This window comes from Malaya genurostris, chromosome 3 (genome assembly GCF_030247185.1).
Source record: "Malaya genurostris strain Urasoe2022 chromosome 3, Malgen_1.1, whole genome shotgun sequence".
NCBI classification, from domain to species: Eukaryota; Metazoa; Arthropoda; class Insecta; order Diptera; family Culicidae; genus Malaya; species Malaya genurostris.
The window spans coordinates 276,615,456-276,634,267 of NC_080572.1; the positions used below are offsets into that span (position 1 = coordinate 276,615,456).

Sequence of the window (18,812 nt, forward strand, 5' to 3'; positions counted from 1 at the left end):
TCTCAGTTTTCCTCCTCTTGAGCATCTTTAGATTCGCCGATCAACATTATTCAACGAATAGCACTCTCACTACTACACTTGCCACATCTGCCTTATCACTAAAAATAACTGTTTCAACCAAATTTTTTACTATACGTATTAAACAACACATTGAAATTATACTTTTTTGAGAGTAGCACCAGGACACCGTATCGCACTCCCAGTGATGCCAACTCTTCTTCCGGTCACAATATCAAGGGCGACATGACAAAGTCATACTCCAACACGACAATGCTCGGCATCACATCGCAAAAGTGGTCAAAAAGTACCTGGAAACGCTGAAATGGGAAGTCTTGCCCCACCCGCCGTATTCCCCAGATGTCGCCCAGATTACTTCCACCTATTCCGTTCGATGGCACACGACCAGGCAGATCAATTATTTCAATCCTTCCAAGAGTTGGAAAAATGGATTGCTTCAAGAATAGCGTCAAAAGAGGACTCCTGTTTTCGAGCCGGGATCCGAAAATTGCCGGAAAGAGGGGAGAAAGTTGTCGCTAGCGACGAACAATACTTTGAAGAATACATCTGTAAGCACTTTTTTGCAATAAAGCTTTTAATTTTGGAAAAAACGGCGGAACTAAAGTTGTACACCTGATAAATATTTTGGGGTGCTTCTCAAATCGGGGATTTGGTTTCTTGGATCTTGAATACAGTGCAAATACAGTGAAAATTAATATTCACAAATGAATCCCTATGGAATCGACCCAGAAGGTGTGTAGACCTGATAGAAAAAATTGGATGCTTCAAAAATACAATGAACCGAAGCATCGAAGCTGCCTTGGTTGGTTGCATCTGAATGAAGCAAAATGGTATTGCCATCTTGAACTGACTCTCCAAATTTCTTGACGCAAATCTTTTCGAAAAATATCAGGTTGTTCTCTTAAAACAAGTTACGCCTCGACGGTGACAGTTTTGGTGGTAACTATAATTTTTATTAATTGATTGCGCTGAATTTTTTTCAATTGAATTTGCTGTGAAGAATAATTGAAATAAATGTGTTCATTACTTACGAAACTCTTTCCTTTCTTGTGGAACAGACTGTTTTCGAGTCGCATTCTGTACCAACTCTTCTTTAACAGATTGATTAATATAGCTTAACTCAAACCCAATTTACATGATTACTGACACATACAAGTTGGTACTTTTGATTATTTTAGCTGGTTTCAGCTTCTAGAATTTTTTTCTCTGGAACAAAAATTACGTTTAATTGAATATTCTCGAAAACAACGTTCGGAAATTGTAATCCAATCAATTGTATGAATCGAAGTGAAGAGTCAATATTATTGAATTTTTTCAGTAAACCCAATCAATAGAAAAACCTAATAACACTCTTTTCTCGCTATGTCTTCCAGATCTATCAGCACCTAAGATGGTACACCAACCCCCAGGAACAAAGGTGGATAGTAAGGATATTGTTCATTGTGCCCATCTACGCCACTTACTCTTGGATTAGTTTGCTATTTTTCAACTCCGAAAGTGTGTACGTGTACTTCTTCACGGTACGGGATTGCTACGAGGGTAAGTGCTTCACCATAGGATGCTCGAAACAACCCACTAATGGAATGACTATCTATAGCGTTCGTCATCTACAATTTCCTATCGCTGTGCTACGAGTATCTCGGTGGCGAGGGTAACATCATGTCCGAGATCCGCGGGAAGCCCATCAAGTCGTCCTGTCTGTACGGGACCTGCTGTCTGGCCGGCAAAACTTACACCATCGGATTTTTGCGTTTCTGCAAACAAGCCACACTTCAATTCTGCCTGGTTAAACCGTTGATGGCGTTCATCATCATCTTTTTGCAGGCATTCGGACACTACCATGACGGTGATTGGAGGTAAGCCGTTCCAGCCACCGTTGGAACTGTTGTGGGTGGTAGAGGAATATCATTTATAGGAGAATTTATTTTGCTTCTGATTGACGCTACCGCAAATAGCAGATTTGGATGAAAAGTAGAAAGAACACATGCTTTTTCTCGTGTGTATTTAGCGAGATGTGAAAAGCAATTTTGGTTTCACCCCTTGTGGTTGAATCCCTCGTGTGGGCGAACGTCTTTCCAATAATTCATGTGGTTTGCTACCGAGTATTTTTTTTTTGTGAAGTTATTTCGGAAATTATGCAGTGTTTGAGTTAAGAACTTTGCCAGTTGTTTTACTGATGTTGATTGCCTTTTTTAAAGGTTTTACAGAACAGAAAATAGGTTGGCTAAAGTGACGAACTGTTGCTGAATCGTTAAAATGGAATAGAATTAGTTCCAATATGTTACAAAAGATGTCATCACTAATCATTTTTTGTACGACATGACATTAGCTTCGATAAGATCAATGTAAATTTGATAATGAGGTGATCAAACGACAACCTCATATTCAAGCGTAGATCGGACTAGATCATATTAGAGAATTTTCAAGCAATGCATGTTAACGAATTTTTTGGTAATCCGAAATATGAAGCCTAAGAGTTTGGACGCCTTCGAGATTACGTAGTCAATGTGATTCTTGAAAGCAAATTTATCATCAAGAATAACTCCTAAGTCCTTCACGAATGATTGATGTTCCAGAACATTTTGCAAAAGATAGTAGTCATATTAATTCAATTGAGCGCCTGCGGGAGAATGCTATTATAAAACATCTAGAAGTGTTTAGTACGATCCCGATCAGATCCACATAATAAAATCATAACACAAGTATATTAACAGTTGATATGTATAACAATTTGTGTTATTTTGAAATATTTAACAAATGAAAACAGATGAAAGTTAAAATCTATGATATCAATATAATAACAAAATGGCCCCCGGTGAACGACCAAAAGGTTAAAGCCGGGGTAAAATAAATGATATTATTAATAATAATAATAATAATAATAATAATAATAATAATAATAATAATAATAATAATAATAATAATAATAATAATAATAATAATAATAATAATAATAATAATAATAATAATAATAATAATAATAATAATAATAATAATAATAATAATAATAATAACAAAACCAGTTCTGATGTTTTATTTTCATTTGCAAGACTCATAATAAAGTTCATTAATTGGAAAAATGAGTTCTTCCGTTGCTTTATATCGAGATATAGTGATCAGAATTTCAAAAAACTAAAAGAAGGAATCAGATCACTAAATAAATTATTCATTTAATAAAAAAAACATTCAACAATTTTGGATTGAAGCCATGCTAAAAGTCGGCTGTGATATAGTTTTTCTGTGTTAAATTTGCTATCTAATTTATTACAACTATTGTTATATATTTCTGCTTTCGGACTTCTGTAGTTATATCAAATTCAATAATAATTGTGATACAAACGTTCCAAAATCTGTTCCAATGATTTCATCAAATACCGCCGAGAAATCGGTGTAGATAGCGTCAACCTGTAGGTATCGATACTTTCTTTCAAGAATCGGGTATTTTTGGTATCGATATCACATCAGAGCGATACTGCTAGCACCGATACTTTTAGTCTCGATACTCAAAATATCGCAACGAATTAAAGTCAATTCCCAATACGACGGAAAATTTTTTTTGTTTCAATTATAGAGGCTTCAACCTTAAGGTCATTCGCCACTTCGGGTCAGAAAAACTATGTGCGTGCTATGTGCGGGGTTGGGAATCGAACCCAGGGGGGCTGCGTGAAAGGCATCGACTAACCCATCCCGCTATACCCGTCCCCAATAGAACTTTTTTTTTGGATTCGACGAAGCGCCAGGCTCGTGCATGGATTGATATGACGTGGACTAGACCTCGTTGAAATTTGTTTTCGACAATCTCGCTCCGTCCCACAAGTGCAATGAGTGTGGGCAGAAGGTACGAAGGGTGCATTAAACGTGGCGTTGATATTAGTAATCTTTCTTAGAAACGTGTTTCTTGGTTCAATCAAATTATCGTAAAAAAACAAAACAGAAAAGCTCTGAACCAGAGGTCTTGTTTTTTTACGATAATTTGATTGAACCAAGAAACACGTTTCTAAGAAAGATTTGCTCAGTCACATTACTAATATCAACGCCACGTTTAATGCACCCTTCGTACCTTCTGCCCACACTCATTGCACTTGTGGGACGGAGCGAGATTGTCGAAAACAAATTTCAACGAGGTCTAGTCCACGTCATATCAATCCATGCACGAGCCTGGCGCTTCGTCGAATCCAAAAAAAAAGTTCTATTGGGGACGGGTATAGCGGGATGGGTTAGTCGATGCCTTTCACGCAGCCCCCCTGGGTTCGATTCCCAACCCCGCACATAGCACGCACATAGTTTTTCTGACCCGAAGTGGCGAATGACCTTAAGGTTAAAGCCTCTATAATTGAAACAAAAAAAAACAGAAAAGGTATAGCTCAGGATACCTGTTCTTTGGTGTTATAGCCTGTTTCCCAAGGAAGACATCTGTCCTTCTATGCACTGATGCAAAAAGACAGAAATTGTCGTATTTTACGGCGGCTAAAATTAGTAAAACTTCATGGAAAGGTAAGATGCAAAGTCACAAAAAAAAGTTGAAGGCTGCCCCGACGAACGACCAATAAGGGTAAAACCGGGAGCAAATAAACTAAATATAATAAAATAAGAGTGATGACTTTCCTGAACGTGGGAAAATAAGAGCGAAGTCTAATGATAACTTCGTAAACTTTATACATGCGCTTGCCAGAAAAGGAAATATTAGTCTCAACACAATTAGGTAAAGTTTACAAGAAACCATCTGCCATCCCGTTCTGCAAGTTCAAAACTTCTGCTCAGAGCAACCCAAAAGAGTTAAAAATTCAGAGTATTATTTGGCAATTTTTACATGTAATAAATCATATTTTTTGCATCGATATGTGACAAATGGATGAAACATGGATCCATCGATTCATTCTGGAGTTAAAATGACCATCATCTGAGTGGATTGCAATCAATAAACCACATTCGCAGAGTTTAAAGGCACAATAGTTAGGTGGTCTTCAGTATTTAGCGATGCACATGGTACAATCATCATCGACTATCTTGGAGAAAGGAGAAACGATCAATAGCAAATACTACATAGCATTGTTAGATCGTTTGAATGCAAAAATCAGGAAAAAAACGACCGCATTTGTCGAAGAAAAACCACTGTTTCACCAAGACATTTAAATTGAACGAATTACACTTCAAACTACTTTCTTATCCACCATATCGATCTGGACTCGTGAGTAAAAAATTCAACTCACATGATGAATCAATCGCTGAATGTGAAGACTATTTTGAAGCAAAAGACAAATTTATCTACGATTTAGAGAATCCTGCTTTCAACATATTTGATTCAGTTCAGTATTAGTCGTGTTCGGCAGTATATTTTTCAATGCCGGACTTGGACTTGGAGCGTGCATCTAATTCAAGCCTGTTATGTACTGGTGATTCTGGTCTAGTTTGATTGATTTTGATGCCATACCGACCGTTAGCACCAGTACTGCTTCGTCTTACAATAAGCAGTCTGTGTCATCCTGTGTTCTGCTTTCAACATCGAACAAAACAGAGATGGAGAAAATACAATGACTCGATTTTTTTCTAGGACTCTGATGACAAGATTTTTTTTTGGGCTTAGAATACTAAAATATCATTCTGCTTTCCTGAAAAAATGCAGAACGATTCGCAATATGTATGAACAGAAGTAAATTCGGCACCCCATAAGGGATGCCAAACAATCTGCTAAAACCTTCTAAGGTCAATACAGAAACGATTCATTCACTCCAGGTAGAATGATAAACTTCTCTGACTATTGCTCCTTGCCATATTGGGTGAGAAACGATAGAATATCCTTCAATTTTAGCTCACCATACGCAGATTCAACCGTGTATGGAGAACCAAAAACCCGGATACGTAGTTGCGTCATTGCAGTACAGATGCTATGAAGTACGCAATCGCACTTACACAAATCACAAAAATAATACTCAGCACGCTGAATAGTAGCCATGTGATGCTTGAGTTTGCGATGTCCAGTCAGAGCCATGGCCAGAATCCTGCAATGATGCTTGGAAAAATGCAATACACATTTTGACATTTTCAGATTCAATTCTGGTAAAAATGCTGTTGTCTGAGTGCAAGCTTGCAAGCTTCACCAGTAGCTGGTATGTTTGGTTGCAGACCTAGAACAAATCCTGTGCTTTATCCATCTAGTTACCAGTAGTAAATCTGGATCTTTCATTCGTGGTACCAGCTCTAGCCAACTCGTCCGAGATAGAATTTTCAACGGTGGATGAAATCCCAACTGCATCATCCATCTTATGAAGTCCTATCTCGTAGGATGAAGATGCAATAGTTACATCATCCTGCATTTGAATCTCAGATACTTGAGGGAAATACGTAGCCATTTCAACAAGCCTAACCAAAAACTTTTTGCTTTGCAGAACCAACAAACGACCCATAATCGTCCGTGTTCAAGAGAAATAAGAAAGATTATGTGGGATATCACACTTCGCTTGGCAGCGTGATGAACTAACACTGTAAACAACTAAGTATTGTATGAGGGCAAATAAATAGAAATTAATTTTCTATTGATGGCTTTAGCTCCACTGGAAATCATATAATATGACGAATATGCAGATTATGAAGTCATCGCTTGGCGAAGACTGGTTGTACAACAAATATGCCGAAAAATAGACATATTTTCTGTATATTAATCAGTCTAACTGTGACACGGAGTTTTGTGTTCTGCAAGGGCAAAGCGCCTTTTTAGGCTCCTGTAGTCATTCAGTCATCAGCACGGAAATACACCTTGACTTGTGAGCTGTTTTAGTGGCCTTTTACGACATGGAACAGAAGTATCAATTGACTCGATTTTTTCTAGGGCTCTGAATTGACAAGAATTTTTTGTTGGTTTAGTATACCGAAATCACCAGAAAGGTATGCAAAGTTTTAGTTTCCGGTAGGCAGTCGCTTGAATAAACAATATGTGACTCTTTTACAATGAACATGCTGTTGGTAACATAAATTTTACTAAACTTTATCATAATTTTCCTTTCGTTTCGTCATCGATTCATCATCAGTACATTGGCAGTTCATGTTGAATTGCTAATGACACCTAAGCAGATGTAAAGCACTTGTTTTGCATGGAAATGCAACGTCTTCACTGATGTGCCGAACGAAAGCAAATGACGAATTGCTGACCATCAACGAAAAATAGCCATTTTGAGGTTTGAACATCGTGTTTTTAAATTCGGTTAAACGGTGCCTTTAACTGCGGTGCAAAACAAGTGTTTTGCAAATAGCATTAACTTTACGTCTGCTTTATGGTTTATGTTGAACCGCGAGGTGGCATTAACAGTTCAACAAAAACTGCTAACGCACAGATCAATCGAAGGTGAAACGAAAAAATAACTAAAATAGTCAATTCAAATGAAGTAACAAAGATGAGATTTACCCTTACCACCTAAATCGTACAAGGGAAAAGTGCAAATGATGGAACCTGTTAGTACGAGTTCTGGTGAGGTATCGATAAGGAAAACAAGGCCTGACAGTGGCTAGTTGTTGTTTGTATGTTTTTCGCAACTTCAAGTGTTTTAGTGCTATGCGGTTATCGAATTTGTAATTTCTGTAACAGCTTTTCCTTATTTACTAGAGTGTGTAGATGCTGTCTGATATGGGAACAGTGTTGCTGTTAACAATGTTTGAATTTTTTGCTCATATCAACAAGTCATCTATCACACATCCAAGAAACATTTGTCTCCCGCACCTTCTTTTTCGGTGTAATGTATGACATGAGATATTTCGAAACATAGCGAATGGGACTCAAGTAAATATCCGCCCGATGCTTTTGCGTCATCGACATGAAAGAAACCCGATTTTGCTGAACTGTCGATATCCTTTCGATAATTTGGGACATGATTTAGTTTTAGGTATATGAAAAAGATCCTGTATAAAGCAAATAACATTCCAATCAATAATCCTTTCTTACCTAAAAATATTCAGCGCCGATGGAGGCTACATCTACATCACTGTCATCTACAACTTCTCGGTGTCACTGGCCCTGTACGGACTGTACCTGTTCTACTTTGCCACTCGGGATCTGCTGACACCCTTCGATCCCGTACTCAAATTCTGCACCGTGAAATCAGTGATTTTCCTTTCCTTCTGGCAAGGTAAGCACCAACCTTACCAACCGCATAGCGAACGCAGACACAGATTCTAAACTGAATTTCAATTTCCGTAGGTGTCGGTTTAGCCATCCTGGAAAAGGCGGAAGTAATCTCACCTATTGTGGATGCCGGTGGTTCGACGACATCGGCCGGTACGGTGTCTGCGGGTTATCAAAATTTCTTCATTTGCATTGAAATGCTGTTCGCTGCGATTGCCCTCCGGTATGCTTTTCCGTATCAGGTGAGTGAGGATGAAATCATAATGACATAAAAACCGATATTAATTTTCGACTTTGCATTTTGCAGGTATATGCTCAAAGCTGCATGACCGATGCTCACGGCCGATCTGTGACGATGCAATCAATCTCCAGTAGTTTGAAGGTACGTATTTGCTTAGTAACATAATTGCGGTAATTGCATTACGAAATATTGATAACCACTAACCGCAACTGAATTTGTTAGTTGAGATGAAATGATAATTATAAGAAAAAAAATTATCGCCGTTCATGTTTTAGGAAACGATGAATCCAAAAGATATTATGACGGACGCGATACACAACTTCCACCCGCAGTATCAACAATACACACAGTACAGCTCAGGTATGTGTCGCCCCCAGCTTTATCCGCGTGAAACTAGATATAGTCTTGTTCCTATTGCTGCTAGTTTTGTTCTGAAACTTTATAAAACTATTTCTTCAAAGTGCGCGAAGGTTGTACTGCTTGTTTGTTATCTTTGCTACATTGTTAATCTTAAGTTGTACATCTTCCCTAAACTGTTTGGAATTCATGATTTATTATTATGCATCATCTTCCATATTAGAAATTTGAATGACGGAATCTATATTTAGCGATCATTACATCAAAACGTTGGTGTTGTTTTCTAAGTTTTGCATGTTTGTTTCGTCATTAAATCACTGTAACGTGCATGCACCGAAAGGGCAGAATTCTATATATAGAAGAGATAGGAGTGAGCATAAGGCATTTTGTAAACGGGAAACTCCTACCAAAACAAGTGGTCGTCGGAAGGCACAAAGTTTTAACTGTATAGCAGATGAGGCTGAATTTTTCATCCATTACTAGTTGCGGTGAATAAGACAAATTTGATATGATTTTTCTATCATTTTGTACGTTAGGACAAACTTAATTTAGTTATTGATCTCTCGAATAATGTACCGTTCTGCAAATGTGCTCATTATGTATGAAACTGACAAATTTGTTTTTCCAATGTATCAACAGCTGTTTTTTTGTGCAAATAGTTCTCTTTTTCCTTCCTCTGCATGATGTACAAAGAATACCGATCTTCAGCTTCCTCGTTAACGAGCAAGTATGGTGAACTTGTTCAAGTGTCGACTGAATTGTAGATGTCCAAGGCATTCGATCTTAGGCCACCAATTCCCAATCGCCCTGCACTTCCATCGCACGTGATTTATAGTTTATGAACAGTTTTTCTCTGAGAAACTTTTTCAGAGTTCTGTGTTAAATACACAATGAGTATCAATGTCATGCATAAATCCACGATTTATGTGAAACTGACTTCTTATCGTTTCATTTATTTGTACGTCTATTCTTTCGTCTTCGTTCTGGGCCTGAAAGTAATTTTATCGGGTGTTTTGGCAAAAATAAAGGAATTATTTATGACAAAACGATTCTGTTGAAATTACTCATTGAAAACTGAAACTTTTTTTCTGTGAATTTGTTAATTCAGGATTCAGACAATTACTCATCTTTTGAGCCCAAGGAATCGGTCGATTGGAACTAATGTTTATTTTTTTGTGAACTGAAGTGAAAGTTATTTCCTTCAGGGCATTCTGCATTGATCGACGTGATGGTCGAATAGCTCTCACTCTAGAATATGAGACAGGAAACAGAAACAGAATTTCTCATATTTTCATGGACGAATCTATTCCAACAGTCTGCCATCGGATTTTACATTCTAAAAAGAACTGAAGCGAAACATTTTCGTCATGCTCTGCACCAATTCGTACGACACCTAATTCACATAATAAACCTTCAATTGTGTCACGCCTAATTCTTGGAGTAAGCTCTTCTTTCGTGTGACACCAATCCTTATGCTACAAAACCTAAGACTCACTAATGTATACTGCTCGTTAGTTTCTAGAAGCAAAACGTAGGTCTCAGTCGCACTTTTGTTCATGTTAAAAAAGAAGTAGTGCTTCCCGTATAAAATTGACGACCTCGGTAGAAGATGTCCTATCTTACAAGGTTTGTTAATTCCGTCTGAAACTTACTGGCCATCTTTTGTCAAATAGTAGAAACTTACTTCTAGATTCAATACTTCCCTGTGTTATTCTAGGTCCAGCTAATGCATTCTGACTATCGTGAAATTTGATTGCAATCCATCAAGCCTTGCATAATTCTGCGGCTTTTTTACGCGGATTTCCCAAGTTAACAAGACTTTTGGCATCAAAAAAAATCCTTCCATTTTGCGTTTTTTTTTTCTACGCGGATTTCCGAAGTTATGCGATCTCAAATTCTCTAAATCCCAAAGACGATTTATACAAAAAAAAATCGTTGAGATTACATCAGATCTGGACGTTTTATGCATTTCTAAAATATTTGGCATCAAACAAAATGATTTTTTTAGTTTTGTAGTTTTTTTTATGAGAATTTCCGAAGTTAGGCGGTACGTATCCCCCGCGTAAAACGAGATCTCAGTGTATATGTGAATTTGAGGGTAAGAAATAAAAATTTGTTATCATCCGAAGTGATAGTCTTAAACATGCAAATTTTACATAAACATTAACAATGACACCTGTCTCAAGTGCGTGAACCTTGAACATTATATATATTTTCAAAATTCAGTAACATATTTTCGAAAAAACTGGATTTTGACGTGAATACGTATTACTTTACTATGAGGCTCCATCTCAATATTAGCCCTGGAAAGAGTGATAAATTTTTGATCGTGAATATACCTTCTTGTACTCATCGTAATATTATCAGTTTTTCTTCATGCCGGAAATAGGTTCGCCAATTTATTATACATTTTACTGTAGTTCGAGATAACATCAAATAACTCAATGCTAAAGTTTTATAGAATTTCTGGAATTGATGAGAAATAAAGAGAAAAACTCATGACACGTGCTTACTTTTCTTGTAAGAGTAGTATCTAAGTAAGTAGGGCTAAAGGTGCACCATAAATTTTTCATTTCAGTCGGCCCAGATCAAGATCTAGAATCTCGGTCGAGGTTCAGAACCTAAGGTCAGAATCTAGCCCCAAAATTCAGGTCAAAAATTTACTTTCAGAATCCATGTCCACAGTTCAAGTCTATACCCCAGGCCCAAATTTAAAATCCTGATTCAGTTTCAGAATGCAGATGTAGAATCCGGGTTTAGAATTCAAGGCCAGAAGTCGAATCTAAGAATCAACTCCAGAATTCAGCCCCAGAATACAGATTCAAGATCAGAGTTCAAGCCAATCTAGATCCAGAATCCAGGTCCAGAATTAAGGACCAGAATCTAAGGACCGGATCTAAGAAACAAGCCAGATCCATAATTTACTTCAAGAATACAGGTCCAATATTCAAGACTATATCCCAGGTTCAAGCATAAAATCCAGGGTCAGAACCTAGATCCACAACTCAGGTTCAGAATTCAGATTCATAGGTCTAAGATTCAAGCCCAGAATTTAGGTGTAAGATTCAGGTCCGGAGTACACTTTAAAGATCAGAATTCGAGCCCGGAATTCCAGATTCAGGTAAGAGGCCCAGATTTCAGGCTCAGGATTCAAGTCCAGAATCCAGGTCGAGCATCGTGGTTCAGAGTTCAAGTCTATATCTCAGGTCCAAATTTTTAATCCAAGTTTTAGGTCCCATAATCCAGGTTCAGAATCCAGATCCAGAACCCAAGTTCAAAATTCAGGTCCAGATAGAAAACTCAGGTCTAAAATTTGGGCCCAGAATACAGATTCAAGATCAGCCAACAGTAGTATTCAGATCCAGAATTCGGGTTCTGGTCCAGGATTCATTTATAGATCTTGTGACATGAGCCTGAACTTATTATATTACTGATCCAAATCTCGTCCGGCTCAAACTACTCAATCGCATTCGGAATAATTTCACTTGTACGATCTTGTACCCATCCACTTTTTATTTCGAAAAATATAACAGACAAAATTGAATTTATACATTTTTGAAGCTCATACACTCCTGAGCTCAACATCTTACATAATGCTACAAAAGATTTGTGTCGATGTGTTCAATAGATTTTGTTTATCGTGTCAATGGGTTCTGGAAACGTGGTTTCAAGAAAACACGCTTTCATTATTCTCTGAAAATGTTTTACAACTTTTCAAGTTTTAGTCTATCTATCGATTCAAGTTTTAGTCTACAATCTATTTTCTGAAATCATTTTATGGAGTGCTCTTTTTCAGTTTTAAAACTACAAGCGTCCGAAAACAGTATTCCCTGAATTTGTTCAGAGATTGTCGAAGGACGAACATCTTGTATTATTGATATTCATAGGAAACTGGTTGTGTGTAAAAAATCAATGTTCGGGACTGTATCAAAGACAATATAGATTGGAATTATAACATACTTTCTTATTCTAAATCTAGATCAAACTTGTATGTAATGACAAATTAACATATTTCGAAGAAACTTCAATCTCTATCCCTATTCAATTCGATCTTGTATTCATTGGTTGTTTAAAATTTGTACTGATTAGAGCTGAAAAGTTTGGCTGATTTGGCCTGGAATCATTTTATAACACATCACTCAATAAATCGTTTGACTAAATAAGTAAGAAAACACCCTTTTTTGTCAAAAATCGATTTTATTAATCAACGTAATCTTCTTCAAGATCAACACAACCATACCAACGTTTCTCTAACTTCTCGATGTCGTACTTGTAGAAGGATTAGTCTTTTGTCTCAATATAGGCTTCACATTCAGCAATCGTTTCTTACCGAGTAGAATTTCTTACCGGCGATCATTTTTTGAGATCACCGAAAAACCTTTTTTCATCCATTGTCATATATCGTCGCATAAATTCGATTTAATACTTGTAAACATGGCCAAACACTGCTCTGAAACAATAACTCGTTGTACACACACTGCATTCTGATATTTTTACGGTCTCAGCTATTTCAAGCAATTTCCGTTTTTCGATTAGATATTACCAATTTGTGGGCTTTTCTGGAGTAACCACCTCAGTTGGACGACCAGAACGTTCACCATCATCGGCTTCTGTACGATCACGTTTAAATTCAGTAAAGCAATAACAAATGTTTCTATTCGATGAAACAAATTCCGGTTAACACTTTTGAAGCCATTGTTTTGTACATTGTTGTTTTTCATCAAGAATCATTGATAAATTAACACACAGAATTGTTTTGAAAATGACAAAAGTAGCTTCACTCTATTTCTGATTATTTGAAATTCATAAACGTCATATGGATTTGACAATGATAGCGCCATCTGTGTGTCAGTTACGTAAGTTATTGAGTTATGTGTTAATTATTCGAGACTGAATTTTTTTTTCTAATTCTCGATATGATTTTTTTTCTAATTCTCAACGAATGCATGCGATTGAAAAACACAGATTATAAAAATAAAGAAAGCAAACTTGTGAAAAAGTGTTTCGGCGAATGATAAGAAAAAAAGATAGATAGGATACGAGAAGTACTCGATAGGTACGGCTTGTAAATGTTTGCTTGCGATGCAAAGCTTTACGAGTAAGACTAAAACGAGAATCATATCAACCCTGCATGTATGCATTATCAGATTCTATATACTGGAGTATACTTTTTCTCAAGTTTTCGTTTCCACAATTTTATTCGTCAGTCTTTTTCAAATCTTCCATTCGTTGGGTGTTACTGGAAGGTTTAGAATGGAATACTTATGATTTATCAGACTCTATCATTTTTGTGAAAGTTTGTCTGACCTAGGCCTTTGTTCAACGCCATCCACCGAATTTGGTTATTACATACAATCTTAAACTCATAAATTACTGAAATTTTAAATACAAAAATATGAGCTTGTGTTTTCACTTGTGTCACATGTGGTATGGAACTTTTGATACTGATGCATTTTGTAACAGTTCTGAAAGTTGATATAGATTTGTCTGTAATGCAATCTACTAAGGTACGAGGAGTACTTGATAATTTTTTAGGTAAACCATTAACAAAGGACTGTCTTCAAAAATGGCTTTATTATTTTTCAATTCTCCATAAAGATCAATACACCTCTGTATAGGATCTAACTAATTCGTTACTCAAAGCAAAAAGTGTTTTGAGCACGCATAACATATCATTTGAATGCACTCAACAATACGACACGATGAATGTCAGATTTGACGAATTGAAATAAGTCTTGCCAATTTTGAAAACTTTTCGAGCAACCCTCGAATCCTGATCAATGATAAATTCGAACACAGTTTGGTGTTCGGTGTTTGAAATTATTGCCATTTAAAAACTTTCACCTCCCAATCACATTCATGTTTTGTCATTTGAATGGATGTTCATAATGTTTGAACCATGGAAATTTGTGCGGTATTGTTGTATTTCAATCATATACTGTGCTTTGAAATGTATATATATATATATATATATATATATATATATATATATATATATATATATATATATATTGTAGCTTTTCCCCGTGTCCCAATATATTGAATACGCCAATGAATGCAATAGTAGTGCTAGTTTCAATTTTCGATACTAAATATTTTTTTGATCCAAAAAAAATAATGAAGATATGTATTCAGCTAACATTATTAGAACCAACGTGAGCTAAAAGTAGTACACACTTTGTAGAGAAAACACGCTTTTTTGTTACCGTTATTTTTTCTATTAACTCGGTAACATTTCAGACTGTTCATCACCAGTGAACACTGGACCGAGCACATTTTTGAGCAACTCCCAAGCAGCTCTGTACCTGAGAAACTACTATCAGTTACGTGAAGATGAAATGTGCATACCATTTGCCAGAAGTAGTTATTCGAGCAACTTCATTTCCATGTCTGACCACAGGAATAAATTGTGAATGCAATGTTTTGTAATATTGTAAGATACTTTCTTCCTTCAATTCGTTGTCAGTTGCCTCATCACTTGGATCACAAAGCAGTTTTATTTTTATACGGTCGTTATCGGACTTGCATCACCGGGCATCAGGAGCGAAGGATTATCGACTATTAGTAAGACTACACCTCACAACGTTATAAACCTTTGTTTGCATCACACTAATCCCAGCGATATCAACTGGAAAAGACACTCAAAGATAACGAACAGCAAAATTAGCAGCAAATGTCACATTTCATTCTACCGTTGCTCATGTCTAATCCCTTGGACTAAGTTTTTAGACAATTTTTGACATTTTCCTTTACTCCGTTTTATAAGTTTATTCATCGTTTTTATTTATTTTTTTCCGCTATCTGTCTTGTTCTTTTTTTTCTACAGAAGTTGTTTCCCAGCAAACCTACGAGAGACTTTAACTGAAATCGAGCTAAACCTATTTGCAAATGAAATCTTCAGCGACCTAGACTATTTCTGGTGATCTACAAGTGTAACTTTAAGCTTTTAGGCAGGGCCGCGATAGTCTTGATTCTATTTTTTTTACTTTTTAAACATAATCAAAACAAAGCAGCAATTACAAAAAAAAATATAAACAAGTTGACAATAGAAGATCAAAATTTAACTTTAACAGAGCAAGGCTTTTTAAACTATAGACATACCGATTGAACTATATTTTAATAAAAGAAAAATGCGACGAAACAGCTGCGGCTCGTAGTCCCTTATTTAAGGTTTCGTCCGTTCGTTGAGAAAAAACATTATTTGATAATAATTATTATACGTATATATTTCAATGTAAAATGCCTTAACGATAAGTAAAGCAAGCGTGTATTATAAGACTTTCGACCTACTGAAATCAATTATTAACGTAAGATGAGTAGTCGAAAACAAAAACAGTTCTGAGATTGAATACGTCTAGGCTTACTACTAAAAATCTATGTTAAAATCGACACATTCTGAATAGTGCCTGTGTTTAGCATAATTTACATATCTGATGCAGCATAATAGAAAACTGAGAAGTAATATTTGCACGCCAAAATGTTTACTGTCGACTTGAGTATTATCTACTTCCGTCTGCTATCAAAATAAGTTTACTATAGCTATGTAACTGTTTTCTTCAGACCGTGTATAAGCATGCGTTTCCATAGTGAATACAGTGTTGTTTTGTTTCTTCCATGTGTGTACTCCGTTATGTGCCGTCTGGCTTGCGAATATTACTGCTTAGAGCTATTCACTACCTGCTTCTGCCTGTTCGTTATGAATGCTATTCGCCTTGACCATCTCGTTTTATTTTTTCAAACTAAAATTGATATTTTATCAAAAATATGCATTCGAAAAACGGTATTTCATTTACCCTATCAGAGTTGAACTACACAATATTTATATTGGAATTGGTCGTGTGTTGGCGTTAGACAAATTGATATTTCCACCGGTAACAATGTCGTCGAAAGAGGACTTATTCTAAGTGCCTTTCTAATAATTTGATAGCCAATAAAATAATCTCATCAGGCCGCGGTGTATTTATCATCTTGTCTGGAGCCACTAGTAAAACACAGTGCAAACGTAGATACAGAAAAAACAAACATATATTAGGGATTGATTTTGAAAAACTGGTTGCAAATAGAGACTACTATAACTAAACAATCCGGACGAAAAACGATGCAGGTAATTTAAGATGCGATGAAAAAAAACAAAACATCAATCTGGACAACAACGTGAAACGATCGGTGCACAGCCCCTCTCGTGTAAGTACTTATTAAGATAATTAAGTAAACGGATCCTATAATTTTTCTGTGCTTATTTTGACTATCGAAAGAAATTGGTCCATTTTCACGAAATTAATTTGGAAAAACATTTTCCCTTTGTTCTGTATAATTGACCTATATCAATGAATGTAATCGATGGCTTATGTGAATTTGCATGCTTGATGGAAACCATCTGATCACACTTGAATACATATCCCGAAAAGTTTTTGTTGGTTTTGAGTTAACTAAAATAAACAGGAAACTTAAGAAAATGTGAAAAATTTTGCAGCAAATCTATCCTACAAGGTAAAAATTACCGTTTATAAGGAATACAACTCCGTACCACGTACCGTACAACCACTGATTCAAAAGTACCTGAAATGATAAATTAGAACTTGATCATTGGCTATTTTCTGAAAAAATGTGCCGATAGAAAAAAAACGCGTTTAGTCGGCTACGTCACTTATACCTTTATATATCCGGAACAGGAACTGACAGCTAATTGATCTTCAGATTTGATTGAGAATTTTGCTTTCAATCGAACTTAAGTTTGTTAAAATCGGTTCAGCTATTTCCGAGAACATTTAGCGGAGAGAAAAAACGCCTTTTCGGTTACGTCACTTATACCGTTAGATCTACGTAATCGGAAGTGACGGAAAAACGTATTTTGTCGGTTATGTCACTTTATGCCTTGACGGAACTCAGTGAGCAAAAAAGGTTATTCAGTTAGTCAGTCTGTTACGTAAAAGTAGGTCTATATGACATCTATGTTTAGTTTAAATCTAAGTTTAATTAAAGTTTATGAAATTTGACTGAGCCATCTTTAAGAAATCGAAGTGAGCTCCATTTGGGAATATTGGACACTTTTTTTATGGTACCTCCGGAACCAAACACTGGAGACTATTTTCAAGGGAAGCTCTTTACATTGTCGTTTATGCAAAGACACACCTAAAATCAAAATTTGTGCACTAATCAGTGATCACCCTGTTCCGGAACCGGAAGTCGTAAGGTTAAGGAATTTTGTATAATATCTTTCATTTGAATCTATGTATAGTCATTTCTGAGAAAAATTAATGCGTATCTTCTCCCAAAAAATCATCTTTTCTGTAAGTTTCTCATTCATTTGGCTTCTCCAATAAATGTTTCCACTCAGTTATTGCGACTTTACGTCAAACTAACTAAAATTAATAAATCGTCAGGAGTTTTGTTTTAGACCACTAGACCTTTCACTTGAATCTAAGTTTGTTAAAATTGGTCCCACCATCACTGAGAAAAGAGAGTGCACAAAAATGTTACATACACATACAGACAATTGCTGATATCGACGAACTGATTCAAATCAAAGATAAACTCAAAATGGAGTAGTCTGCGATTTTTTATGAATCATTTCAATAGGACCCCTCGATTAGCTCGGTTCACTGTCAGTTTCAGTCTTTTGAAGTAAAACAACAAGCGTATGATCGCTACACCCTTATTGAACATAACTCAAAATTGAGTGACACACCACTCAAATTCAAAAAGTGCACGTACTCTAAACTTGAGTTACCACCTATCTACTCATCTTTGCGTTTAGGGATGAAATTGTCAAAACTTGAGTAATTTTTACTCAAAATAAGAAAAAAATATTTTGTTCAAAATGTGAGTAAGTTCAACTCAAAATTTGTGTTTCTTGCTCTCAAAATGAAGAAACTTTTCTTCGTTATTTTCATATACAAAGTTATTTTTCTTTCTTTTGAATGCGCAAAATAGTGATTCACAACCGTTTCCTTTTGAACGGTTTGGAGTCAAAATTGAATTATTTTGATATCCTTATGTTGGGCTTTTCACTAAGCATAATTGAAACCACAAAACATCGATGATTGACGTTGATTTATGTTTTCGAAACCAGATCTAGAAACG

At 36.1% G+C, this 18,812-nt stretch overlaps 1 protein-coding gene across 13 annotated transcripts in view; it reads left to right on the plus strand.

Moving 5' to 3' along the window:
* The window catches only part of LOC131439205 (transmembrane protein 184B), a 66,682-nt gene that overhangs the window by 39,424 nt on the left and 8,446 nt on the right, over nt 1–18,812 (plus strand). For 11 of the 13 annotated variants that reach the window (XM_058609946.1, XM_058609950.1, XM_058609951.1 and 8 more), the window contains 6 exons: nt 1,392–1,557; nt 1,616–1,874; nt 7,966–8,135; nt 8,207–8,373; nt 8,439–8,513; nt 8,648–8,732. In XM_058609946.1, the coding sequence (XP_058465929.1) occupies nt 1,392–1,557; nt 1,616–1,874; nt 7,966–8,135; nt 8,207–8,373; nt 8,439–8,513; nt 8,648–8,732 (922 nt within the window). Of the gene's footprint in view, nt 1–1,391; nt 1,558–1,615; nt 1,875–7,965; nt 8,136–8,206; nt 8,374–8,438; nt 8,514–8,647; nt 8,733–14,969; nt 15,294–15,555; nt 16,959–18,812 lie in introns of those variants that run through there. The other 2 variants (XR_009231081.1, XM_058609958.1) reach the window with 2 other exon arrangements.